General features: G+C 40.9%; 1 protein-coding gene across 1 annotated transcript; it reads left to right on the forward strand.

The window, feature by feature from the left end:
• On the forward strand, positions 1–27753 carry LOC107390931 (putative helicase mov-10-B.1). Its single transcript, XM_015967943.3, has 22 exons — positions 1–251; positions 326–428; positions 3234–3424; positions 3671–3767; positions 3851–3992; positions 4082–4331; positions 4786–4896; positions 4982–5159; positions 10807–10949; positions 11033–11230; positions 11377–11489; positions 21098–21294; positions 21508–21605; positions 24324–24421; positions 24823–24921; positions 25005–25107; positions 25201–25318; positions 26329–26520; positions 26652–26723; positions 26861–26986; positions 27066–27154; positions 27262–27753. Exons 1-22 carry the CDS (start codon positions 127–129, stop codon positions 27458–27460), a joined length of 3042 nt encoding a protein of 1013 aa, XP_015823429.3. The 5' UTR covers positions 1–126; the 3' UTR covers positions 27461–27753.
• Positions 27754–27758: the final 5 nt, after the last annotated feature.

Genomic DNA, 27758 nt, shown 5'->3' on the forward strand with positions numbered 1-27758 from the left:
TTGACTATCAGGAAATTCAGATCAAATCCACCTCTCATTGTTTTGTCTGAGGAGCGACCAAGTTCATCAGCTTTACATCCGTATTCAGGAGAGTCTCCCGAGCGCTTTGAGGGAATTGGGAACAAAATGACTTTACGCGCGCGTTGCCAGGTCGGTCTGGACTTCTTCGAGTTTCTGAACGAAACAAATCGAGCATCCATCACGGAGAAAGTCGAACTAAGAGACATTTACAACACTGAGTTCAGGAGCAGGTGAGATTCTAGTGGTTAAGATTTTTACTGCGCATTTCAGTTTATGTTAATTTGATTATTATTAATTATTGCAGAACTTCAGGGGCCAAAGATCCAAACTTTGGTTCTGTTCTTTACGCTCTGAAAGCGTACAACAAAGTTACCAGAAGAAGAGAAACAATACGCTTCAACTCGAAGGTGGGTATGCCTACAATATTTTACACAAGTTTACAAGTAAATAAACAGCTGCAAATAATGTATGTGAATAAAAAAGACTTGAATGTATTTGAAATATTTTATTACAAGGATTTATTCAAATATCAGAACGAGAAAACCTTTAGGGTCACTGAAAACAATGAAACTGGATGGCACTCAGTGTTTTTGACAACAACAAAAAATAAATGAATAGATCTAAAAATGTATGCATATTAATACCTACTTTATTATTTCTTTGAACTAGTAAGCCTAAATAAATATAAAATTAATAAAATGATGATTTCCTGCAGAACTTGTTGTACAAAGTGAACAGCTGATGTTTTATGTTTCTGGTTAAACATCATGCAGTAAACCCTAGTGAGGATCACGTGCTCCAGTGATTCTCCTTAATATTACTGTGATGTTTAACATAAAAAGAACAATCAATCAATCAATCAATCAATCAATCAAAGCTTTATTTATAAAGCGCCTTCCGCAACCCTGTCAGGAAGCCCAAAGCGCTGAAGAAGAAACGGCCACGAAGACAAAAAAAAGTGTAATGTTTTGTTATCTAGAGAAATAACTTCTCAAATTGACTTTTTTAGTAAGATTGTGCAAATCAGAGCAGAACAAAACATAATTTAGGTGAAATTTTAGGGTTTAGATTTTAAATTTAGTTGGATTTATCAAAGACATCAGTGGAAAGATATTTCTGGTTTATTAGACTCAATATGAATAAACTCTGTTTTTAATTATCACTTTAAATATGCCATTTTTCTAGAAGGAACATAAGTGCAATGATTAAATGGAGTTAATTTGGCTGAATATGTCAAAATGATTTCCTGATATTATTTGCAGTGGATGCTCATTCATTAATTCATTCCTTCATTTGTGTGTTTTCTTACACACCTTTATCCCCAGAACCCTCCTCTGAATTCTGGTCAGGTTAAAAATCTATTCACCAGATTTTCTTTTTCTGAATGTCACATTTGAAAAGATAAGTATGCAGCGTCTCATTACACCAGTCCTAATTAAATTGTCACCTCGTTGTTTGGCCTTTGCTCTGGAGATGGAAGTAAGGGTCCTCTTGGGAGTAAAGATTGTTTACAGTCCAGACACCGCCGGCCTGACTAGCAGTTTTATGTTTGACGAGTTCCTGACCTTGTGTGTGAACGGACACCAAGGAGTGTTGGGTGGTTGCAGCCCTGGTATGTGTGTGAGCTTAGCCTCCTCTTCTAGAGAAGGACAGATTCGGCACACAGATCTGTTCAGTGCATTGTCTAATTGTGATGCACTAATAAAGTTTCCTGAAGTTTAAGGTTGTCTCTGAAGTCTTACAGGCGACCAGAAGAAACCTCCATGCTCTGCAACGATCTTCCATCTTGTTACAAGCCATCTTCCCAAGCTAGCCTAACTCTTCAACAGATGTTACATCTCAGGGTTGATTTGTATTTCTATTTGCGTGGGCATTGCACCAGCCACTCTTTAAAATGCCTGCACTTTGTAGGAGCTGATTAGCAATCACCGCTAACCTAGACTCTGATTCTGGCAAAACCAACTTCATGCAGCTCAAGGGAGACTCAGTTTACTCACAATCCATGTCCATGAAGCTTATGTACACTTCAGGTTAAGACTCTTGCCAGCTGTTCCTTTTATGCTGAGGAGACAACTGACTTTACCTGTAGCCTAGGATGGAGGAAACACTTATATCAATTTCACCTAGGGATAGCATTTACAACCAGCATCTCACCTTTGCTCTGTTACCGACAGGAGGAGACCCCACTCGTAAATCCTTTTTTCGTTCCATGAATCCGAGGAACTAGGTTTTCTTTCACACAGATGAAAAAAGAATAATAATCCAAACGAAACCCCAACAAAGCGGGTTAAAAAGTGAAACAACTCTTTGCCAATAAACCGAGTTATAGCAAAGTTGAGCTGAATAAGCTCTCCAAAAATGACACTAGGCCAGATTATCACAGACAAAAAGCTCAAAGCAAAAGCTTCCTTCTTTCCATCTCTCTACCTCACAAACTCTTCCCATCAAAAGGCCCTCTTCCAGACCAAGTAGCTCCTTTTTATTTACTGTTCCCCCTCCCTCATAGTCATTTCTTTGTTTGCTGCTTCAGACTTCAGACTTCCTGGTCACGTGTTCCTCTTCTTGTTACTTCTCCCAACGGCCCCGAAGAGACCATAAATCTTGGATGTCATGATGTCACCTTTTCTTCGCCCAGTCTTAATGGCCATCTCCAGCTGGTCAGCAGAGGGAGACGTGTGGTCACCCCCTCCCTTTTCTTCTTCTGCCCAGGGTCAACTGGTCATCTCCAACATTAGTTAGACAAGATGTCTTATTTATATGTTTATAGTATCTTGACCAACTCCACGGAGGATAATAGATAACATACATGCTTACTCCCAACATTTTTTCAGGTCAAGACAGGTTAAATCCACAACATGAATCTTTTAACCATATCAGCAGAGTGAAGGCACATCATTAATTTACAACATCACAGTTCAGGCGGCTACTGCCAGGGCACACACATACATACACACACTAGAACAGAAGGTAACAGGCCTTTTCAGCTTGGTTTCACACACACACGGATACATCTTGTAGAGCCTAGAATTGATTTCACATAATGAGAGACATAATCCAGACTTAATTCCATACATTGACAAGTCTGATTATACTCCATGATACACATCTCATCAAAGTTTCTCACACAGCTTCAAGACTGAGATGGCTGTTTGTGACGGAGACAAAGTTATACAGCTCAGTCCTCATTTACCATCTGACATGGTTCTATTCAGGTGAAAGCTCTGTATGTGGACCAGTGGCACACACCCAGGAACAGAAAACAAACACAACAACAACCTGTCCTGAATGGAGGAGCCAGTCTGGACATCCTCCAGGACCTGAGGTCTGGAGATCAGGTGGAGACGGGAGTGAGAGCCCGTAGGAAACTGGCCGGTCTTCTGATGAACAAACTGAAAGTGGACAGGTAATGGGGTGAACTTCTTTATTTTTCTTTAAACCTGCATGTGTTAAAGTAGAAAAGCCACACTCATTTATTATGTTTTGCACAAACAGTAAAATATAAAAGTGTGTAAGATCAGTAAGATGCATACATTTATTATGTTATGCATCTTTACATAACACTCATGAAACAATAAAGAAATGCTCTAACATCATAAACACTGTTGGCGTTATTCCAGTGACCTTTAAGTGTTGCTCTCTTGCCACTCAGAACCTTGCTTATCTCTGATAAACATGGCATCAGCATCACCTCTGATGGCCTGTTTGAGAACGGTAAACTCATCGTGTGTGAGGAAAACACATATGAGGTATTTATGCTACTAAATCTGCAGGATTCCTCTTCCTGTCGCCCATTTAAACATAATTAAAACCCTATTTTCTTCTTTAACAGTATGAAATCAAGCTGAAGGTGAGAAACACTGGAACAGAGCCGATTCATTTCATTTACTACACCCCCCTGCACTGGGCCAGTTTCCTGAAACTGTTCGATGAGCACAGAGTGACCAAAGTGAACCCTCTGCTGCTACAGCCAGGTAATGAAACCATCACCAGTCATGTTTTTTCTCTTTATTTTAACTGATGCAGACTTTTAATAAATGGTTTGTACCTGTTTTGTTTTCAGGTGACAGCTATGAGATCCAGGTTCTCTTCAGCTGCAGCTTTGTTGGGATTTTTCCAGCCACACTGGCCTTCGAGTTTAAACCAGACTCGCTATCCTCCAACTCATTTCATATTGTTCGCTACATCGAGGCTAAGTGTGTCACTTCTTTAGGACGCTTGCTGGAGCCGGTCACTCCCTACAAGGCTCGCTCCGTATATGCTTTGACCGCCGACTTGAAGTGTCAGATCGTGGACGGACAGCCGCCTGATGGGTACGATCCTTACTTAGTAGAATCAGTAATTACAGCAAGATTGGATACAATGCAAAATCTGTTTTAAAAGAACCAAAAAAAAAAAAAACGTAAAACAATAATTCATTATTTAATTGTAGAAAGAACAAACTTTCAGTGAGTTTAAAAAAAAAATCATTTTAATTTAGATTCTTGTAACTTAGGCCTGCAGCTCATTCCCTAAAGAGATGGGAGGGTTAGTGGAGGTAAAAATCCATATCAATAAACTATAATTATCTCAATACTTTATCATGGTTACTGTTTGTCATAAAAAGTGCAATTCTGCAAGTAAAATCATCCACACGGTGCAGTGATGACTTCACTGAGCGAGAGATTAGTTTGATTTGAAATTGTAATATTTAACGTTGTCCTGAGTTTTTCTGATTTGGGGGATGAAATGTGAAACATTCTTTCTTTTTTATGTCATTCCCAACAGACTCTCTGTGATGCAGCTGAAGAATGACGTCCAGTTGAAACAGTATCGGGTCCCAGCTTACGTGAACCAGCTTATCAAGTCTCTGAAGCAGCCTCATCACTCAGACAGCAGGTGAATCAGTTCATCAGGAAGTGGAGGAATTGGTTCAGCAGCTTCCATGATAATAAACTGCCACTGTACATCTCTTGGTCGTAAGGAGGACCTTGCTGGAGAGTCCGTTGAGTTGGGAGAACTACACTGAGAAATTCCAGCTTCTGCTGTATCTGGAAGAGAGTCAGATGAATTTGGACATCAAGAGGTACAACATCCCCAATGAGGACAGCAAGTTTGCTGTCCTAAAGAGAGACAAAAACAAGAAGCTTCTTGTTCTTGAGGTAAATGTGTAAAAGTTTGCTCTAAATGAGTCAAAATAACCTTGTTATCAGTCGGAAAGCAGCCATATTTCATGGAAATTTTGCTAAACACAAGGGAACTCGAAACGATAATTGGCTGATGAGAAACAAGGTCGTAATGACCCGGTGTGGATCCAAACACGCTCAAACAAGCAAGGACGTTTTGTGACCATCAGAAAAGCCACGTCTCCACCAAGGCTGGTTTTTGTGTGCACCAGCGTGTTGCAACAACATTTTAATATTTAACAGCAAGGAGAAAAGATATTCCAGTGCACATTTTTATTGCCGTCAAGTTTCTATTTATTCATTTAAAATCAGCTGCAGCCATTCAACTTGTAGGTGAGGAGAAAAGTCGATTGTACAGCAGATTTACTGTAATACGATTTAATCTACCTCAGCCGACCGGTTTAACTTTGTGTTACACGGTTTCAGTTGTGAAAGAATGCTTCCTCATTTAAAGGGGTTTTCAAAAGAGCTTTGAAAAGGAAGTGTTGTGATGTCTTTAGTGGAATCATCACTTCCTGGAAAAAAGCCACAATGTCTATAAATCAGAATCGACAGAAGCTTTTATGTTGGTGTAAAAGAGAGACTAAGCAGTTTGGCTTGCTTTTAGCACCACTTAGTGTCCGTTAGTCAACGCAAAACATCTTTTTTTAACACTTTAATCTAACAGCTGAAATGTCTTCTCAGCCTTCATTAGTGTCTACAGGAGCGATTAATCTCTAAATGGAAGAAATCAGCTGTGTTCATGATCTAAAACAGGGAACGGGAACATGGTGGAACCAGACTGCAGCACCAAGCATGTCAGCTCCACTTATTAAGTCCAACAGGGACTGGACAGACACTCTGAAGTTGCAAGTGCTACATCCTGGTCACAGAGGGCAGTGGGGTCTGAATGACATTTCATTAACCCCGTAAACCAGGGGTGTCACACTCATATTCACACTGGGCCAAAATGAAAATCTGGGACGAAGTTACGGGCCAAACGTAATATTTTTTGAAAAAGTGACAGCAATTTTGCACATTTCCTTTATCAACATATATGCAATTTTGAACCTTTCAATTTGGAAACAAACTTATTTTTGCATTAACACTGAATGTGGAATAACCAAATTACACACGAGCGAGTCCATTTGAAATAAAACGCATCAGTGGTATTCATTACTTGTGGTATATTCAGCATTTTTAAAATCTATTCAGGATTCATGTTTTCTTGTTGTTTATTCGTTTTTCTTATTTTTTATTCTCCTTTTTTTCTCCTGTAATAAGTGTCATCGCTGCTGTGACATCTAGCCTTCCCCACTGAGGAACAATAAAGGGATTTTCTATTCTATTCATCTATCTGCAGCCTTTCCACTTCCTGTTTACTGTAGGTTAAATCTTTTCTCACAAGCCAACAACAAAATAAAATATCATTTTATCTTAAATGAAAATGCAACATCTCACCTGTTAACTTTCATGTTTTGGAGCAGAAAAAGAGCATAAAACCAACATATTTAAAGCTCAGTTTGCTCCACTGGTTTACTGTGATGCTCACCTGTTCCAGCCAGATACCTGCATCATGGGGTTGATCTGAGCTGAGGAGGAGACTCCTGTTGTTTTGTTCATCTTCATCATAATAATGACAACATTAGATGACAGCAGGTGCTCACATAGGTTTGTGCTGCTGAACATGTCTGAGCAGCTTGACCACATTGTTGTGTGTCGGGGAGGAAAAATAAAAACAACAGTAGCCACAGAGTAGGGCTAGGCGATATGACGATTTTAGACCGTTTTACGATCTACACATCTGATGGTCTGTCATTTTTGAGAGACCTTTTTATCACGATTCACAGCTCTGCTGTTGGATTTCTGCCTCTGAATGAAAAGGGAACTTTCCCCAGGCGAATGACACGCCTTTGTTTGACCCTTAACCAATCAGAGTGAGTCATAGTAATATATTAGTGCCCCGCTTGTTTTCACCTGTGTGTGAACAAACATGGCTTCGGCCGTGGCTGAGAGCAACAACGAGGTTTTCGTTCCGAAGAGGAACGCCTTTTCTATAGTACCGACCGAGCACCGATTCACGTCATTTCAAACGGTGCCTCGTTTCGGTACCCGTCCTTCATAACGAGAACTTGCCAAGAAAGCTGCGCATACGCAAGAGCGTTATGTCGTCGGTCCCTGCGAGCGAGTTGTAAACAGAACAGCATGGTAGAAAGAACACACGCTAACGCTTGGGTCCACTTCACTAAATGTGATGGGTAACTGGGTGATGATGAAACCAGCGACAGACAACAATCTAAGTAAGACATCCTCATCTTAATCTGCTCTGGTAGGTAAATAAAATGTAAGATAACGTTACCTTGATATGTTAGCTTCCGTTTTGCTAATGGTGCGTTCGCTTTCTCCTCGTAACTCCGAATTTCCGACTAGATGAACATGAACGCGCTCTAAAGTTTGGCTTCACTTTACAAAATGCGACAGGTGATTGGGTGAAGATGAAACCAGCGACAACGATCTAAGTGTGAGGCATCATCGTTTTAATCTGCTCCAACAGTTAAATAAACTGTTAAAGATAATGTTAGCTTGATATGTTAGCTTCCATTGCCACCGTTGTTATCAGCTAATGGTGATCGCTTTCTCCTCGGAAATTCTAACTTCCCAGTAGGAAAAATCAAATGAAAAGAGATGGCAAAAGGAATGACGATACACAGTAAATTTAGTTCACAGTAAAGATGTTTGCTTGAGTTTAATTATCAGCTTATAAAACTACAAGGACGATGTTAAAATACAAACAGTTGAATGTTATTTATTGTGATATTTATCGAATATTGTTATATATTGAGAAAAATATATATTTAATTATAAAAGAGAATTAAAATATGAAACACTCAAAAGTATCGAAAATTGGTACCGTTAAGTACCGGTATCGATTCGTAGGCACCGGGAATTAGTACCGGATCGATTCAAATGTCAAAGGTACCCATCCCTATCCATTATATGGAACTGGTTTGGATTTTCACCAGATGACAAAGAGCAGTGAAACGTTATTTGCAAAGTTTGCAAGGAGAGTGTCAAGGCAAGTGATGGCAACACCACAAACTTGTTTAATCACTTGAAAAGAAGGCATCCCAAACAATACAATGAGAGCCAGGTGGCAGCTAAAGCTAAAAAGCCTGCGGCTGCAGCGGCTAGTGCTTCTTCCAGGCAGCAAACGCTAACAGAAACACTCACAAAACTCACTCCTTACGACAGAGACAGCAGACGATGGAACAGTGTGACGGATGCAGTGACGTACCACTAAAGATTTGTGTCCCGTGCGAACAGTAGGAGTGGGATTTAAGAAAATGATAAAAACATTGGATCCGCGCTACGAGTTTTCCAGCCGCAAGTATTTTTCAAACACCGCCATTCCACGCATGTACGCTGAATGCAAAGTGAGAGTTGCAGAAAATATTCAGAATGCGCAGTTTTTTGCTACCACAAGCGATCTCTGGTCCAGCCGCACATCAGAGCCGTATTTGAGCTTAACTATCCACTACATGAGCAACTGGGAGCTACATAGTATTTTGAACAAGTTAATGTTTGCACAATACGTTTGCAATTGACATGTTTGCACTTTAAATATGTTTACGATTTTAATTTATGTTAAGTTACTTGAAAAACGAGGAAAACTGATTTTTGTAATTGTTTCTCTCAGGGCTTTTATCATCTCTGGTGTGAGTTTAAAATATAAGTGTGTTAGCACTGTGTTGATTATCCCTAATATGAATAAATGTTTATTTATTCAATGTTTCTCTTCTTTAATACACAATTGAAGTTATGCTATTCATGGATAAAAAATTGTGATAAAATAGAAATTGTGATAAAATATTGGAAAAATCGTGATATTCTATTTTTGCCATATCGCCCAGCCCTACCACAGAGTCATGCTGGTTTGAGCGTGTCGCTGCTCACTGGAGTTATATCAGCTCAGTCTGGAAGTTAGTTGGAAAACTTTCTCTTTCAGTCGTGAGCACATTACTGAGCAGTTAAAATCTCAGTTTCCGGGCTTCAACGTCGGCAAATAGCTGAGTAAACTCTGCGCTGAGTGAGAGGAGTGTTTAGTTTGTCCGAGACAGCGGAGCTGCAGACACCGGCAGCAGACGCTAAAAAAAAAAACACAAAAGAGGGGGTGCTTCGGCTCCGTGCTAACGCCGCAAAGCATTATGGGAGTTATAGTCTTTGCGGTAAAATCGGCCAGCGGGTCAGTTATAATATATTTTTGATATTTCTCTCGCGGGCCACATAAAAATACCACGTCTGGCCCGCGTGCCTTGTGTCTGACACATGTGCCGTAAAGGGTTGTTTTAGCGCATACTGGCTCAAGAAAATGATTTAAAAATAGGAAAAAGTAGCAAAGTATGGCTTTTACTATTTGAGACAATTAGATCTAATTTTTTTCCCCAAACTCCTGATTTCCGCGTTTCATTTTGCATTAATTTCCTCCAACCGACACTTTTTGTTTTTCTAAAAAGGTTACAGAACCAAAAAAATCTTAATAGTTTAAAGGTTTGCTTAAGTTAAAAAAAAAATGAAAATATTGATGCATAATGTTTGGGCTGGTGCTATATTAGATTATGAAGGATCACTACATGCATGATCATCTAAATCAGAAATCTATGATAAAATACAGCATGCCTACTGATTTGATGTAAAACGGCACGTAATTTGCACGAAATTGAAGTCTGAGTAGCAAAGGTAGCTGGACTAAAAGCTCCGTTATAATTTTTTGTGTGGTCAAGAACTTGCAGAACAAAAAAGCAGCAATGGTTACAAATCTATTAAAAAATACAGTTAGATAAAACAATATGATTTTTTACTAAGAAACTGAATTGTTTTGTCGTTTTCTCCACTGGTAAATTAGGACAACATGTAAGTAAAAACAAATGTTATTTTATTTTATTGCAAAAAAAGACAAAATATTATATCTAAAATGATAATAATAATAAAAACATTAGCCATTTTCTTGAATCAGTCTGTTGTAATCCTATCACTGTGTCAATCATAATAAACCTAGAACTTCATCCTTCACAATAAGAGCCTCTAACATACATACAACCCTAAATACTTTTGGAACATCTATAATAAATACATTATCATTTTTTCACAAGTAAAGGTTTGTGATATAAGTATTCCCATTTTTAAATAAATCTTGCATTTAGGGCGTTAGTCTCTGTAGTACATTTAAATAAATCATAAGGATAACGGCTCTCCTGTTGTGATAAAAATTTTTCTGGTAGAAGTTGCATTAAATTTTTGGTTCTAAACATTATGATCTAATTTTCAAAATTAGGGAAACAAATACATTTTCCTTTATTATTTTTTCCTACAAGTGGCAATAATGTACAGCGTAATGTTTCTTATGCTCCACCTAACTGCTCAGTCTAACTTTGCCTTTTTATTTAATTTTTTACATCTAATTTTATTTGTGTTTTTCAATTAGATTAAAAAGCTGCAGTTTTGTGTTGTCACGTTGGTTTTGATGTTTTATGTTCTTGCACCTGGAGAACACATTGAATTGCTTCTGTGTACCAGACGTGCTACACAAATAAAGCTGCCTTGCCTAATATCCAGGTACTCATTCCCTTTCTTGTTCACCTGCCAGGTACCGGGTGTGTCTGAGAACCGCCCATCTGTGCTCCGAGGTGATTCGCTGCTTGTTCAACCTCAGGGAGAAAAAGAAGTGAAGTACCGCGGTTATGTTCACAGCGTCAATCTAGACAGCGTCAAACTGGGCTTTGCTTCAGAGTAAGATAGACACCACAGTAACAGTACCTAGTGGAATGTAACCAGAACGTATAGGTGACCGACACCCTGTCTCCTTTGTGCAGACTACTGGATCGATACACAACAGGCAAAGACTTGAGCATCATAGAAGGGATAAAGTTTAACGTGGAGTTCACCATCAACCGGCTGACCATACGTCTTCAGCACAGAGCAGCTGAGTTTGCAACTCTCTTCGGGCTGAGAAGTGTGTTGTTTCCTGATGAAACTCCATCCCACCTGAAACCTGAGCTCCCACACCTCAAGTAAGACATCTCGTGTGTCTGTAAATGTGACATATTGTGGTTTTGGATGATCATACTGATTTGTTTGCAGGTTTAAAATAAATTAAATTAAACACATTCAACAGCATCCTCTCTGATGCTTTACCTGTTTTCCTCTCTCTCTGTAGGCTGTTTGATCAGCAGCTGGAGAGAAACCCAGAGCAGTATCAGGCCGTTCAGCAAATTGTGGCCGGCTCATCCAGACCTGCTCCTTATCTCATCTTTGGTCCACCTGGAACAGGTACAGCCCGCTCCAGTGAGCATTGCTCATTGGAAATGTTTATTTCCCTTACTATGTAGAATTTTCTATCAGTTAAGATTATATTGTTTATGTGGAAAGCAGATGATAAAGGTCCCATCAAAACTAGATTATTATGGTCTCATCCAAGGTCAGTTCTGTTGTTTTCATGTCTGCATGGAAAGAAAAAGCATCCAAATTTCCTATTTTTGATGGAAAACTGTCAAACAGAAACAGTTTATTTTGTTCTGTGTCACGCTGACATCCACTGTTCAGCTGGACCTTCTAAACAGGTCCAAGATCCAATCTGCACACGCATGTTGGGGATACATAAAAATAGTTTGCATTTGGAAACAAAGGATATAAACTGCTTGTAACAATCTGAAATTGTCATGACAATATGGAGCTAAGCACTCCACTGCTCCTCTCACTTTTTTTTCTTCTTGATTATAAATCTGCTGCACCTGTGTGCAGCTGGCTGCCGCACCCTAAACAGGAAAAAAATAGAAAGTGCCTTCAAGCTCCACAGACTTTCTCTCCACCTGTGAACAGAGTGACGTGAACAGAGTGACGTGAACAGAGTGACGTGAACACAGGCGCACAGTGATTTCTACTGAGTAAACAGGCTGTTTTTTAATCAAAGAGGCCGTTAATCCCTCAAGGATTGAGACAGATCTGGAAGAGACCCTGGACGCACCATATTCATCGCAACTTGACCACTGATGGGGATTGCTTAATCGGATTGCCCATTGAAGAGATCCTTACGTCAAGCAAACGATCTACTAAAACTGAGAACGTGTGTTTCAAACTTCTCATCACTCTCATTTGTTAAACGACCCCTGTCAACTTTTCCAACACAAGGGTAAAATTCTGCACTCACCTGCAAGCACCTCTCCTCCATAATGGACAATTCAGCTAAATAAACCGCATCTGTGAAATTGCTCAAACCTGATTTTCCTCTGGACTATTAACTCCATTCATTTCATTTTTTTGGTCAGACAACTTAATGTAAGGGTGTATGTCTAGTAACATATTTCCTTGTGTAATGGGAGATTTTATGTTCATTCACCATTGCAACTTGTACGCCTGTTTTTTGTTTTGTTATTTTATCCCATGTGTCAGGAGGGAGACCTGACTGGCGCCCAACGTCCATATTCATCTATTTAGTCAATAAAGCAAAACCTGAAAACCGTTACAAGCTTTATTGGTGATTGGCTGATCTGAAACCACCAATACCCAGCAACAATGCCCAAAAAGTCCAACTTTCATCCCAGACCCTGAACTCATCATCACTAATTGATGCTAACAGTAACAGGCTTTTTTTATGTAGACGTTTTTTTATTCATACGTTTCAAGTTAATCAGACTTTAGAGAATAAGAAAATGGTTAAATGGTATGTATTAGGTATGACCAAGGTATTATCCTTGGTGATTTTAATATTCACGTTTGTTGTTTGTCGAATCCTCTGGTGAGAGATTTCTCAGATGTTCTGGTTTCATTTGGCCTCCAGCAACTGGTCAGTGTTCCTACTCATGAGGACTCTCGCACACTGGATTTAGTTTTATCATTTGGACTGAAGGTGCAGGACTTGGTTGTTCACCCTGTCAGTTTCTCAGATCATTTCTCAGTTGTTTTCAACATCTCTGCCATGTTGCCTGTGGTGAGAAGGCAGGCTTCTCGCTACTCAAGGCACATCTCTCCCTCCACGACTGCCTCACTACTGTCCATCCTGGAGGTTGAATTATAATCCTTCCTCATCTGGGATCACCACGGATGTGGATGGGCCTTTAAATTCTTTTAATTTGACTTGTTCTGTTGCCCTGGACTCAGTCGCTCCCCTTAAACTTAAACGGAAGAAAACCACCACTGATCCTTGGCTGAACAATGAAACACGCAGCCTCAGGCAGCGTTGTAGGGCGCTGGAAAGAAGGTGAAAAAAGGATAAGCTACTAATCTCACAGCAGCTTCTGATGGATGCCTTTGACCTGTATCAGAGAAGTGTTAGATCTGCCAGGAACAAATACTTCGCATGCATAATCTCTCAACACCAGGGTGATCAGCATAAACTTTATAGCACTGTCAGCTCCATCTTGTCAATAGCTGAACCTGGTAGTGTTGATCCCTCTGTGTCATTGTGTGCTGAGCTCCAGACCTTCATTCTTCACAAAGTCCAGGACATTAGGGATAGTCTTGTGCAACCAGGATCTGGCTGTCCTGATGTACCACCAAAACCTCCCTCATTCTGTAAATTTACTCCCATATCTCTTAGTGAATTGTCAGATCTGATTGTAAATATGAAACCAGCAGGTTCTCCTGAGGACCCTCTCCCCCGAGGATGGTGGGTGAGATCATCCCTATTTTGGGCCCTGCCATCTTAGACATTTTTAACTCTAGCTTGGCTACTGGGGTGTTTCCTACTTCTTTTAAAAAGGCGGTTTTGCAACCAATTTAAAAAAAAACCTGGTTTAGACAACTCAAACCTTGCCAACTTTCGGCCAATCTCCAAATTACCGTTTTTGTCTAAGGTCCTTGAAAAGATTGTCTATTCACAGATGAATAGACTTTCTCTGGTTGATGTGTTCCAGTCTGGGTTTAGGCCACTTCACAGTACTGAATCAGCCCTTCTTCGTGTGACCAATGACATCCTGGTGGCTTCTGACTCTGGGTCACCTGTTTTGCTCCTACTATTAGATCTTTCTGCAGCATTTGATACCGTTGACCACGATATTTTGCTGGATAGACTTGAGTCATGGGTAGGGCTTAGGGGTACCTCACTTCAGTGGTTCTGCTCATACCTGTCAAACAGAGTTTTCAAGGTTCAGTTGGGTAATTGTTCCTCTACATTCCTCCCACTTCCATGGGGAGTCCTGCAGGGATCTGTGCTTAGGCCTCTCCTGTTTTCAATTTACATCCTCCCCCTGGGTTTCGTCCTGAGGAAATATGGCCTGGGCTATCATATTTATGCAGATGATTGCTAGATCTACCTGGCTTTGAACAAACCAGGCTCCCTCTCTCTTCTGGACCAATGTTTGGCTGAAGTGAGGGTTTGGCTTGCCAACAATTTCCTTAAGCTGAACGATTTTAATGGGCCATTCCCATCTGTACCGGGTCGGCCCGGGCCGGGTAGCGTAGGTTGTTTATATATCTGGGTGGCCTGGTATTTTTCCGGGCCAACCAAGGCTCATTATCAGCCCTCTTCTCGAGGGGGTCTGCTTCAGGCCGACCAGGGCCAACACACCCACTGCTGACAGCAAGTTCACACCTTCCATTAGAGCAAGCCTCTGACTGATGGGTAGAATCAGCCCACATGGGCTTAAGACAAGGATGTGTGGAATCAACCGGGCCAGGCTAGGGCCGACTGGGGCTACCCGGCCCGGTCCGACCCGGTACAGATGGGAATGGCCCATTAGTCTGAGGCACTCCTGATGACCCCTAACAAAACCACACACTTATCTTCTGATTTGGACACTCTCCCATATGACCTCAAGCAGTGTGTTACCAACCTGGGGGTGAAACTGGATACACACTTTTCCGTGGGCCCTCTGATTAACGCAGTGGTCAGATCGTGTTTTTATCAGCTGCGCAGACTAGTTTGCTTAAAACCGATCCTGAAACAAGCACACCGGGAATCTGTAATTCATGCTTTTATCATCTCCTGACTGGATTATGCAAATTCCATTTTAACTGGTTTACTTGCCTCCGCTCTTAACAGGCTTCAGGTCGTACAAAACTCGGCAGCCAGGTTTTTAACAAACACCCCTAGAAGAGACCATATCACACCTGTACTAGCGCGGCTCCACTGGCTACCCGTAAACTTCAGAGTCAAGTTTAAAATCCTGACTTTTGTTTTTAAGGCCCTGAACAGTCTGTAGCTGCCCCTGGAACCATGAAGAAAAGAACGGAGAGCCTCGACGGGTGCATAAACTTTTATTCGTTTCGCTGGTCCAAATGCCTTGGACTTCACTCCATGAGTTGCACCGTGAAAACTGTTTAGAGATATACAAAGCATAAATAAAAGGTGAACACAACTTCGATGTCATAACAGAAATAGATTACATTCTCACATTTACCTTGCTCCGCTGGCCAAGGGTGCTAAACAAAACAATAATTCCTCAAAGCTGCTTTATCTGTAGATTTGACTAGGTGATGGACAAGAACAAGAAAAACAAACAATGACTATAGAGGTTCAAACTAATAACCCAAACAAAAGCGTCAATGCAGCAAAACTTACGTGGGGATGCAGTCGGCAATGTGCAGCTGAGGTGAATTTAGGCATAATTCCAATACTTCAAACAGTGTTATCTTCTCTACAAACAAATGAACCCAAGCCGTTTTCTCTGGAAGGGTGTGGCTTATATAAATTCTGTGAGCCAATTAAGGGTCATTGCCATCAGCTGCTCAGCTGGCAGCTACACTCCCGCCAAAATCATATCTGATCACACATAAAATTTCAGATATGATTTCGGAAAAATCAGAAAATGACACATTCCAACATATTACCCTAAAGGAATCAGGTATCACTCTCAAAAAGAAGCACCAGTTTCTGGATTGGTCTCTCAACAATAGATTGTTTTTGGGATACATTTCTAACGCCCATTCGCACCTTAACACGACGTAGTAATCCATCATCACCTACAGTGGTTTTGACAACACGTCCTAATCTCCAGTGACATCGAGGAAGCACTTCATCTTTGAGGATGACGACATCATTAACTTTCATGTTTCGGCGTGGAGTATGCCACTTTTGTCTCGTGGAGATATTCAAAAGGTATTCCTTTCTCCACCTACTCCAAAACTGCTCAACCAAGTACTGAACCCTGCGCCATCTTTTCACACCATAGATATCTTCTCTAGAAAACCTCCCTGGAGGTGGAAGAGCAATCTTTGATTTAATCAGAATAAGATGATTGGGGGTTAGAGGTTCTGATCCATTAGGTTCCGTAACACCGATCATGGACAAAGGGCGACTGTTGATAAGAGCCATTGCTTCATAAAGCAGAGTCCTGAGAGATGAGTCATCAAGTCTGCCTTCATATCCACTGAGAGTGGCACTCAGCACATTCTGGATGGTTCTAATTTGACGCTCCCAGACACCACCACTATGACTCGCTGACAGAGCATCGAAATGAAATTCGCACAGCTGCTCGGCAAGAAAGACCGCAAGCATATCCGAGTCACACTGTTTTAACCCTGCTTGAAGTTCATTCTTGGCTCAAATAAAGTTGGTGCCTTGATCACAATGAAGTTGACTGACTGTACCTCTCAAACTAATGAAACATCTTAAGGCACTGATGAATGCATCTGTGGATAAATCTGTGACCATCTCAATATGAACTGCTCGTGAGGCTAAACATGTAAACAGAAGACCATATCTTTTATTCTCTTTACAATGTTGTTTTGTGATGTAAGGGCCAAAGCAGTCCATGCCACAGAATGAAAAGGGGGCTGACTCTTCTACACGCTCCCTAGGTAGGTTTGCCATACGTTGTTCTTCACAGGGGCGACGAAGCTTCCTACACTGTACACATGTGTTTATCAGTTTAGCTACTGCCCTGCTCCCACCCAGTACCCAGTACCCAATATCCATTTGCCCTTACTTCTGTTAAGGTTTGACCACGGCCCTGATGATGCACAGCTGCATGATAGTGGCGCAAAATCAGCTTTGTAACATGGGAGTCTTTAGGCAGGATGAGTGGATGTTTTACCTCATGATTTAGGGTGGCGTTCTTAAGTCTTCCTCCGACCCGTAAAAGTCCCTGACTTAAGAAGGGCTGGAGCTGCCTTAAAGAGCTCGTAATCGGGAGATTGTCTTGCCTTTCCAGACACATCAACTCTGGACAGAAGGCACGTCGTTGAAGTAGTTTAACAATGCTCTCTGCAGCCCTTTTTCTTTCTCCCACAGAAACATACTCATTTCTGAGATGTGTGTTTGATCCCAACCGTTTAATTCTCGCTATTACCTTAACCAGTGTTGACCAACACGAAAACCGGCTAATACGGGAAAGCATATCATCCTCCTGGGCAAGGGTTGTACTAACTGTTACAGGTTTTACCTCAGGATCACTGACAAGAAGACCAGTTTGTAGTAATGGTCTTGGTTCTATGACTGGCTGCCATAGAAAATGTGGGCCTAAAAGCCAATGTGTTGACAGGATGTCTGCTACTCTGAGACCCCTGGAGGCGTAGTCTGCTGGGTTCTCTGTGGTATCCACATAGTGCCACTGCTCTGGGTTTGTGGCTTCTCTGATAAACTGGATACGGTTTGCGACAAATGTATGGAATCTACGAGCTTCATTGTTAATATAGGCTAGAACAACTTGTGAGTCAGTCCAGAAGAACTCTTCATTGATTGTCATGTGAAGCTCTGACCGAAGCATCACACTTAATCTTGCGGAGAGTACTGCAGCAGTTAGTTCCAATCTGGGTATGCTTGTGATTTTGGTAGGGGCAACTCTCGCTTTAGCATGACTAAACAGCAATGGACCTGATCTTGTTCATTTTTGCACCTCAGATATGAGACTGCCCCATACCCAATGCTACTAGCATCACAAAAATGATGAAGCTCAACTCTGGGTATGTTACCAAACCCCAACGGATGATAACATCTAGGTAAGCTTATGTCTTTTATCACATGCAAATCCTGTACCCAGTCCTCCCACCGTGAGCACAAATGTATTGGAGGTGGCTCATCCCATCCTATACCTTTATGGCACAGTTCTTGAAGGATGCATTTGCCCTTCAACACAAAGGGTGCTATGACCCCGAGAGGGTCATAAAGGGATGAAACAACTGACAATATCCCACGACGACAAGCAGGTTTCTCCTGTACATCAACATTAAAACTAAAGGTATCATGGTTTATTGACCACCGAATTCCTAGTGCATGACCTTCGGGTGGTGGATCCAAGCAGAGATTCAGGATGTCACATGATTCGGCCCTTTCTGAAGAGGCAACACTACATAAAGCCTCAGGTTGGTTTGAGGTAAACTTATGTAGATTTAGGCCTCCCTTTTTACACAATTCTTGTGCTTCTGAGATCAATGCTGCTGCTTCTGAAACAGATTTAACGCTAATCAGACCATCGTCAACATAAAAATGGTTCTCGATAAAATCAGATGCCAAAGGGTATTCGGCTTTGTGTTGCTGAGACAGATATTTTAGGCCAAAGTTTGCACATCCTGGTGATGAGCCAGCCCCAAAAAGGTGAACTGCCATTTGGTACTCTTTCGGCTCGGTCTCTAACTGGCCTCCCTCCCACCTTAAGAACCTAAGGTAGTTTCTGAGATCTGGTGGTAACTGATGAAACATGGCTTCAATGTCACAAGTAACTGCCACATATTCCTTTCTGAAGCGGCAGAGAACTCCAAACAGAGAATTTATCAAATCCGGACCTGTCATTAAGGTATCATTAAGAGACATGCCTCGAAATCTTGCTGAACAGTCAAAAACTACTCCAAGCTTGGTAGGCTTCTTAGGATGATATACACCATGATGTGGGACGTACCACACCGTCTCACCATCCTGAATAGGAGGAGCAGGTTCTGCAACACCATTCCTGATGGCTGCATCCATGAAGGTCGTGTATCTCTCACGGTACTGTTCGTTAGATTTTAAACGCTTCTTAAGATGTTGCAAACGAATGATGGCTAACCTTTTGTTGTTGGGAAGGGCAGGTGGCCCTGTACCTTTAAAGGGCAGGGGCATCTGGTAGTGTCCACTGTCCTTCTGAGTGATGTTAACTGAGAGAAACTGAACAAAATTCACGTCTTTTTGAGAAACCTTTTTATCATGATAGGTTTTATCATTGAAGTCCTTTTCTAAGGCCTTCAACACCTCTGAGGGGTGGTGGGGGGGGGGGGGGGGGGGGGGGGGGGTTAGGACTTCCTTAACTGCCACTCGATGGACAATACTCTGATTTCCCTGTCTGTCTATAGAAGGGTTTGTGGATCCTATTATGCTCCATCCAAGTGCAGTTCTTTGGGCAAAGGGTTCATTTTCTGACCCAACTTTTAAACCGAGGTCAGTAAAATTGTCTCAAACAAAGTTAACCTTAAAACCCAAACACACAAAAGATCCCACCTGTCGGATCTTGTGACTCGTTATGTGCCAAACTGGGCGTTGAGATCTGCTGATTGCCTGCTGCTTCACGTTCCAACAATGAAATACAAAACGCGGGGGCAGCGTGCTTTTGTCTATGCTGCTCCGACACTCTGGAATGCTCTTCCTCTTTCAGTGAGGCTGGCACCATCCCTCCTCCGGTTCCTCCGGTTCCTCTGTGTTTTAAAAAAGAACTACAGCATGGATTTAGAGATACGACACAGCAAGAACACCTAAGAAGTAATTTACCCATTCACACACACACATTCACATGCTGATGGGAATGAGCTACGATGTAGCCACAGCTGCCCTGGCACTGACCGAGGTGAGGCTGCAGAGCACTGGCGCCGCCGGTCCCTCCGACCACCACCAGCGGGGCTCGAACCTGTGACCTTCCGATTTTGGGGCGAGCACTTAACTCCTGTGCCATAGTTGTAAAAAAGTATCAAGTCACACAGAACTGGCCAAAAGGAGTATTTGCAGGTCAGACTCCTAGAAAACAGAGAATCATGCAGCTCAAGTTCACATCAGATCTTTGGAAATTGTCTTAACTGCTTCAATAACTTTATTTATAATTGTTAATCAGATTAAATCTTAATTTAGCTAATTAATATCAGACCTTCTCCTCACCATTCCACACACCCGTTTGTCCACCATGAGACTCAGGTCATTTGGTTCATCTGCACCGCAGCTGTGAAACAAACTCCCTCTGCGTATTGGTACGGTTTCATCTATTCAAACATTCATATAGCTTTTAAAACTCAGCTATTCAGGCGTGCATGTTCTACTTAATCCTTTTTGTACTTTTCATGTATTGTTTAACTTGCCCTTACTTTTTAAACCAGCTCTCAATTAGTTTTATGGTTTTCTCTGTTGTTCTCATCTCTATTGATTTGTTATATTGAATTGAAACCGTGGTATTTGTGTTGATGTTTTATGTTCAGCAAAGGTGCTTTTAAATACAAATTATTATTATTATTATTATTATTATTATTATTATTATTATTTGCTGGGATCAGGACAAAAGGGGGTATTCAGTGATATCAGTAATTGTGATTATTTAATGTAATTTTAATTTTTGCTAAACATGCAGAAATGAGAGAAAATGTATGTTTACTGATGTCTTACAAACATTTTCTGTAGCTTTTGAATTATTTGTGAACTGAATAAACTCTTCATCTGCTTCCGCCAAACACCCAAACAAGTAACAGCAGGAGCCTGCGTCATCTTATGCAACTAGGTGGTCTTTATCATCATTAGCACGTATCAGATTTCCAACTTTTACCAAAGCTAAAAGCTGCAACTTAAACTCACCGGTCTTCACGTTCATCTCTGTTTATCTTTATTCTACTAGTTAAAAAGATTTTCAATGTTTGCTGCACCTCTGCATGGAGGCCTGGGTGTATTTTATTGAAAAGATAAAAACTAAATCTAAATGCCTGCTGGGTTTTATTTAGTCTGTTTATTTTTGAAATTCAGACAGTCACTGTGTTCTGATGTTTTCTGTGTTGAGGTAAAACTGTCACTGTGGTGGAGGCCATTAAGCAGATAGAGAAGACCCAGGCCTCGTGCCACATTCTGGCCTGCGCTCCCTCCAACAGCGCCGCTGATTTACTGTGCAGCAAGATCCGGGATCATGTGGACGAGTGTATGGTGTATCGCATGTACGCCAGCAGCCGGGACCCAAAGCTAGTCCCTGCTCACCTGAAGGTCGGTTCTCCGTGTCATCAAAAATGTATAGAACTCTTGATCTCTTTGCTTTAGTTTGTCTTCCACCTAGTGGTTCTAAAATGTGTTGCAGTTTCTGTAAACCTCAATAAATAATGTGTTCTGTTTATTCTCTTACTGAAGTTGTTTTAAACGTTCCATTTAGTCAGATTATTTATCTAAACTTGTACATTTGAACATTATGGTTCTTCACAGGGATGCTCCAACCTGGTGGGGGAGTCGTATGTTTATCCTGCTAAAGAGAAACTGATGGAGTATAAGATCATAGTCACCACGCTGCTAAGTGCTGGAAGGTAGGGAAGAATCCATTGCATGATGCCTTTTCCCCGCTGCACCACATCAGGTTTGTTTTTAACCCTCTTATTACCAACTTGTCATCGCCGACAGGATTTGACATGCACACTTCTCATTACCATAATTCCTGAACCGTTAAAGATATCTGTAAAATTCCAAAAGTGCTGAAAAGATTAAAAATAGGGCTTTTTGTGCATATACAATACTAGGGCTGCACGATATTAGGAAAACCTGCGATATTCGATAACAGTGCTTAATATTGCGATATCGATATTACTCACGATAAGTGAACAAATACTAAAGTATGCAGTGTTGATGTCGTCTGGCGTGTGACGTCTGCTCTGGGTTCAAAGCAAACAAAAACTAATGCATGAATTCCATTACAACATAACATTTTTATAGCAAAAATATGCAGCTGCACCTGCTACTGTATTAGCAGCAAAACAACAAACTGCATGCATGCAGTTCCTCAGTGACTTTAAAACATCACCTCCACCATGAAACTTTTTCTGATGCTCCAAATACAGAAAAACATCCCTTACCAGGGTTTTTTGAATAAATAAATAAAATCAGAAAATAAGTTTAAATGTTAAATAATAGTTAACATCACTTAAATGCAACAGCAAATTCTCTCATTGCTACTGAGCATTTTCTCCCCTTATGTGGTTATGGTATAAGGCTGTTGCTGTAATTGGGAAGTGAACTGTGCTGGGCCAAACTAGGAGAATATTAAGATTTTCTGAGGGAATGAGAAAAACAATTGTCTACCTTTCAGAAGAGGAACTGGCAAAAAACTACATGGAAAATATGTGAAAACGTTTGTTTTTAACCCCAAATTGAACAAGTTTACCTAGATCTTAAAAAGCAGCTCAGATGATGAAACTGCAACTATGATTCTGATAACAAGCTAACAAATGGAACTAGCTCCTCTTAAAATAACCGGCTAGCAGAGCTTCTGACTGACAGTTTATGTGCAGCAGCAAATCAACTATCCTGATTAACAAGGTTATAAAAAAGGAATAATAAAGGAAAAATCACTTTGATGTGTGGGGGAACTTTTCCAGGCCCTCTTTAGCAGCTCAGGGTGGGACTGGGAGGAGAGTGCTGTAGCCTTTTAGCTGGAAGCTAACCGTAGCCTGGGGCTAACGGTGGGTTGGTTCACCGGCACGTGTCGGAGTCAGCCCGGTTATTATCAGCTGCTTAACGACACAGAGCGGACTCACGTTCACGTTTGAAAGCAGCGCTGATTCCAGAAACCTCAGCACAAAGTGCGTTCATTAATCTGAGCCAGCATGATGAACAAGGGAAGCGAGCGGCAGCGGAAAGCGGGGGCGGAGTGGAGATACTGGAATTTTGGGGTAAGGGTCTACGTAGGGGGCGGGCGTATTACGTGAGCGGACCCATCTGATTGGCCGCATATCAGAAGGGCTACATTTGATTGGTCAATAAATACTTCCGCGTAAAAAACAGAGCTGGTTTACAAAAAGTTGATGTATGACACGGATGGAAATGTTTGAACCAAACATTTATCGCCGTTTTTGACGTGCTTTGCGATGGGCCTATCGCACGTCCTGTTATCGCGATGACGACAATTTTTCGATATATTGTGCAATACATTATGGTAGCCACCGGGATTCCCTGTCTTGAACTCAACGAATCACAACACAGATTCAGAGGCATGCTAAGTTTGTCATCCAAAATGCTCCGTTTTATAACTTTTTAATGGCTGATCAGATTAAAAAAAATAAAACGGTTCCTTAAAGTAAATTAAAGCAGCTTCCCAACGATCTTTAGCGTGAAGTAATCAGAGTTATGGAAAATATCGCTACGATGGGAAATCCTGCTGTACAGCCTGATTGAAACGGAGCTCAGCAGAGCGCAGCGCCGCGGTGAAAGCGGATAACGGAACGAGGAAGCTAATTAGCATAAAAAGCCGGCATGAAATTATGGAAATGCCTCAAAGAAAATCAACACAATCGATTAGGTGTCCCAGAAGGCTTATATCTGAAGACAGTGACCACGAAGAAGCACAGATCTCCAGTGAACCAGAGTATGAATGTTTGTTCAGTCTTTATTTTTTATTTTTTTATTCGAACAACCCTCAACTATTTGCTAATTGTAAGATTCAGCTTCATTCCAGCATTATTTATCTTTTTACAATAAATAATTATTTTTGCTAAAACAAAAGTTTTTGGTATAGCAGTAAATTATTATAAGTAAATTATATTTGCAGAGACTCTGCCTGTTGCTGGAGAGAAACTGCTTCAAGGCCTACCACATCAAATAAAAACGTCTGAAGGTTTACAAAAATAAATGGTCTTAAAAACTGCTAAAAAAGATACCAAGGTTCAAACTTTTTTAAGAATAGATGCATTACAGTTCAAAGTTTAAATTGTTCATTCTAAATTGTTTGCCCAGTAATTTTGAAGTTCCTGTTCAGTAATAAATGTAAAAAATTCTATCCCGTTTTTTGCTTTTTTCACTTTTAAGCTGATTTTTTAAAGGCTTTTAAAGGCTAATAGAAATAAATTCTAAATACCAACCATACACTGAAAGCTGAGGATGTTCTGAAAAAAGGAGAAGAGTTACACACACTTTGCACTTTTTATTACAATTTTACAGCCATATGACTAAAAAAACACCAGGCGACCCTGTTATGATTACGGTCATAAGAGGGTTAATCGTCACACCTGCTCCCATGTGTTTCATCTTTGCAGGTTGGTGTCAGGAAACATTCCTAGTGGACATTTCACTCATGTGTTTGTGGATGAGGCTGGACATGCTGTGGAGACTGAGTGTGTTGTTCCACTGGCAGGTAAGATAAACAAATGGGTCATTCCCATCTGTACCGGGTCGGCCCGGGCCGGGTAGCCCCAGTCGGCCCCAGCCTGGCCCGGTTGATTCCACACATCATGGCCTTAAGCCCATGTGGGCTGATTCTACCCACCAATCAGAGGCTTGCTCTAATGGAAGGTGTGAATTTGCTGTCAGCAGTGGGTGTGTTGGCCCTGGTCAGCCTGAAGCAGACCCCCTCGAGAAGAGGGCTGAGAATGAGCCTTGGTTGGCCCGGAAAAATACCAGGCCACCCAGATAAGTAAACAACCTACGCTACCCGGCCCGGGCCGACCCGGTACAGATGGGAATGGCCCAAAAAAGAAGTGTGTCTTGGAACAGCAAGAACCTTCTGTTCTTTACGTATTCCCGAATGATTCACAGGGTTACTGGATGCAGAGTCTGGACAGCTTGTTCTAGCTGGAGACCCCAAGCAGCTCGGGCCAATTCTCCGATCTCCTTTCTCCCTGAAATACGGCATGGGTAAAAACACATGCTTTGGTTTTATTTTAGGATCAGAAATTCAATGAAGATGTGATAAATGATTTGAACGATGCTGTCTGTAGGAGTGTCCCTTTTGGAACGCCTGATGACCACTTCCTCTTTGTACCAGAAGAACGAAGGAGTGTACAACAACTGCTTTGTCACCAAACTGTTGCGTAACTACAGGCAAGATGGAAGAGAGGAATTTATGTTGCTATCTGACAAAAATGTGCTTCAATGATCTGTATTCACCTTTTAATGTTTTTTTTTTTAAATCAGATCTCATCCAGCCATTCTGAAGATTCCCAACGAGCTCTTCTATGACGGAGAGCTGCAGGCGTGTGCAGATGAATATGCATGCAACTTCTACCGCTGGTGGCAATACCTTCCAAAGCAGGTATCAGTGTTGCGTTCAGCACACGCATGCTGCAGAATACATTTAGAAATGTTGTGTCTGGATTTGTGATTTCAGTGCTAAATTGAAGCGCTGCAAGTAATTCATATAATGCATTGTGATCTGAATGCAATGCATGCGGGGTAAAAACTGCACTGCAGAGTGGAAGTATGCGCTTACAAATATTTTAAAAACTTAAAAAAATATATGATTAAAAAAATAAACATTAAATATCATCAGGGAAGATTATTTAATCTATGAAGACTGTGGAAACAAAATGAACTAAAAGAATGTAGTTTTGTTTTTTTGACACTGAATAAACATCAGAAATTCAACCGTAACTGAAAATATATCAAATAAATTCAACCATCATCTGAAAAAGCAGTACATTGTGCTTTGGTTAGATAATGTTGCTAAAAGATTAACACTGACACATTCATTCATTCATAAAACATTACTGGTTAAATTACTTTTAAAATGTTGATCCACTTCTGAGGATTTTAGGCTACTAATCTTGCATCTGATGAAGTATTTATTAGAAAACTTCCTTGTATTTTTTTTTTGCAGAGAATCGAAAAAAAGTAACTAACTGTTTTTCTTCAACTTAATGTTTTTGTCAAATTAAGAAATTATGAAGTTTTATCCATTTAGCTCAAATTGGGAAAATAGCATAATGACCTCTTGTGATATTTTAAGATTTTTTATGACCTGTAGCAATGTTAACATGAACATTGCCCTCTATATCCATTTAACAAGATGTTTTGCTATTAGACAATCAACTCAATTAACTTTAATACTTAATTACAACAATTGTAGGTTACCAGTTAGTACTTATGATTGTGATCAGCTACTAAAACACCTAATTTTGTATTGGTATATGTAGCACAGCTGCATTTAACATTTCTGTCACCTCCCGCCTTAACTGGATTTAGTGTCAGACTTATTTATTTAAGGCTAAAACCTGCATTTATTTCTTAGTTGTAGGTCTGATTTTGTTTGGATGTCTTTTTTAGGACCTCCCACTGATCTTTCACGGGGTGGCCGGTGAGGATACACGTGAGTCCAACAGCCCTTCATTCTTTAATGTAGCAGAAGTGGAGGTGCTGATGGACTATGTGAGGAAACTGCTGCAGTCAGGACGAAAGAAGGGCCTGGCTACAATAGGACCCAAAGATATAGGAATCATCGCCCCCTACAGGAAACAGGTGGGATTTATTGTCTATCAACGCAGACTGACTTGAATAAATTAGTTTATTCCTTTAGCAAAATACAAACGACTGTCCTAACTTCACGCAGAATAAATATTTCATATTTTATGCCTGATTTTCCAAAATAGGTGCAGAAAATCCGGAAGGCCCTGGAGCAAGTTGGGAAAGAGTTCACGTTTACGGACATGAATGCCCTGAAGGTAACTAAATCATATACGCTGGATTAAAACTACATCTCGTAATGGTGTTTAAGTGTGTGTGTGTGTGTGTGTGTGTGTGTGTGTGTGTGTGTGTGTGTGTGTGTGTGTGTGCGCGCCCGCGCGCATGTGTGCATCAGGTTGGTTCAGTGGAGGAGTTTCAAGGCCAGGAGAGGAGAGTCATCATGGTGTCCACAGTTCGAAGCAGCTCCAAATACATGGACTATGATAAAAAGTTCAGCCTGGGCTTTGTGAAGAATGAGAAGGTAAAGCAAACACACACATATTATATATACACACATACCCACACACACCCTTTTTACAGGTTTTTGTGTTGTTGTCTAGAGATTCAATGTGGCTGTGACTCGAGCCAAAGCCCTGCTGATTGTGGTGGGAAACCCCATAGTGTTGAACACAGATGATACCTGGAAACGGTATGTTTCACACCTGCATTTAAAAGCCTATCAGGTTTAATTGTTAAACAACTTACCGGTTCAATAAATTAAATCATGCCATTACTTCCTCCATCACCCATCTTCAGCTTCATCCAGTACTGCAAAGATGAAGGAGGCTGCACGGGTTTGGTTCAACCAGAGAAAGACGATTATGAGGTGGTGCTTCGACTTTCTGCTCTCTACATCAGCATCGAGGGTCATGATAAAACGTATGAAAAGGTCGTCGAGATGCACGAGAGTGTCGTCCAGCAGCAGTTGGACCCTGAGTGGAGGAACGACCTGTGAGCACGATGGAACTTCAAAAGCACGATGATAAAGATGAAATATTTTTAATATGACATAGACTGTTAATCTTAACTACGGTTCATCTCAGGGCTTTGAACTTGATCATGGTCAAATATCTCTGAATCTTTAGGTTTACAACTGAAACATACAGAATAAACCACAAATCAGAGAATGCCGTTGCATAGATCTTGCTGTGTTTTAATTTTATACAGATTTGTATTAAAGCCAAATGTTTGAATTGTTGTAACATATTTTCCAAAAGAATTCAGATTAAATAAAGCTTAAAACAACCAGATGT

Source organism: Nothobranchius furzeri, chromosome 15 (genome assembly GCF_043380555.1).
Source record: "Nothobranchius furzeri strain GRZ-AD chromosome 15, NfurGRZ-RIMD1, whole genome shotgun sequence".
Lineage (NCBI taxonomy): Eukaryota > Metazoa > Chordata > Actinopteri > Cyprinodontiformes > Nothobranchiidae > Nothobranchius > Nothobranchius furzeri.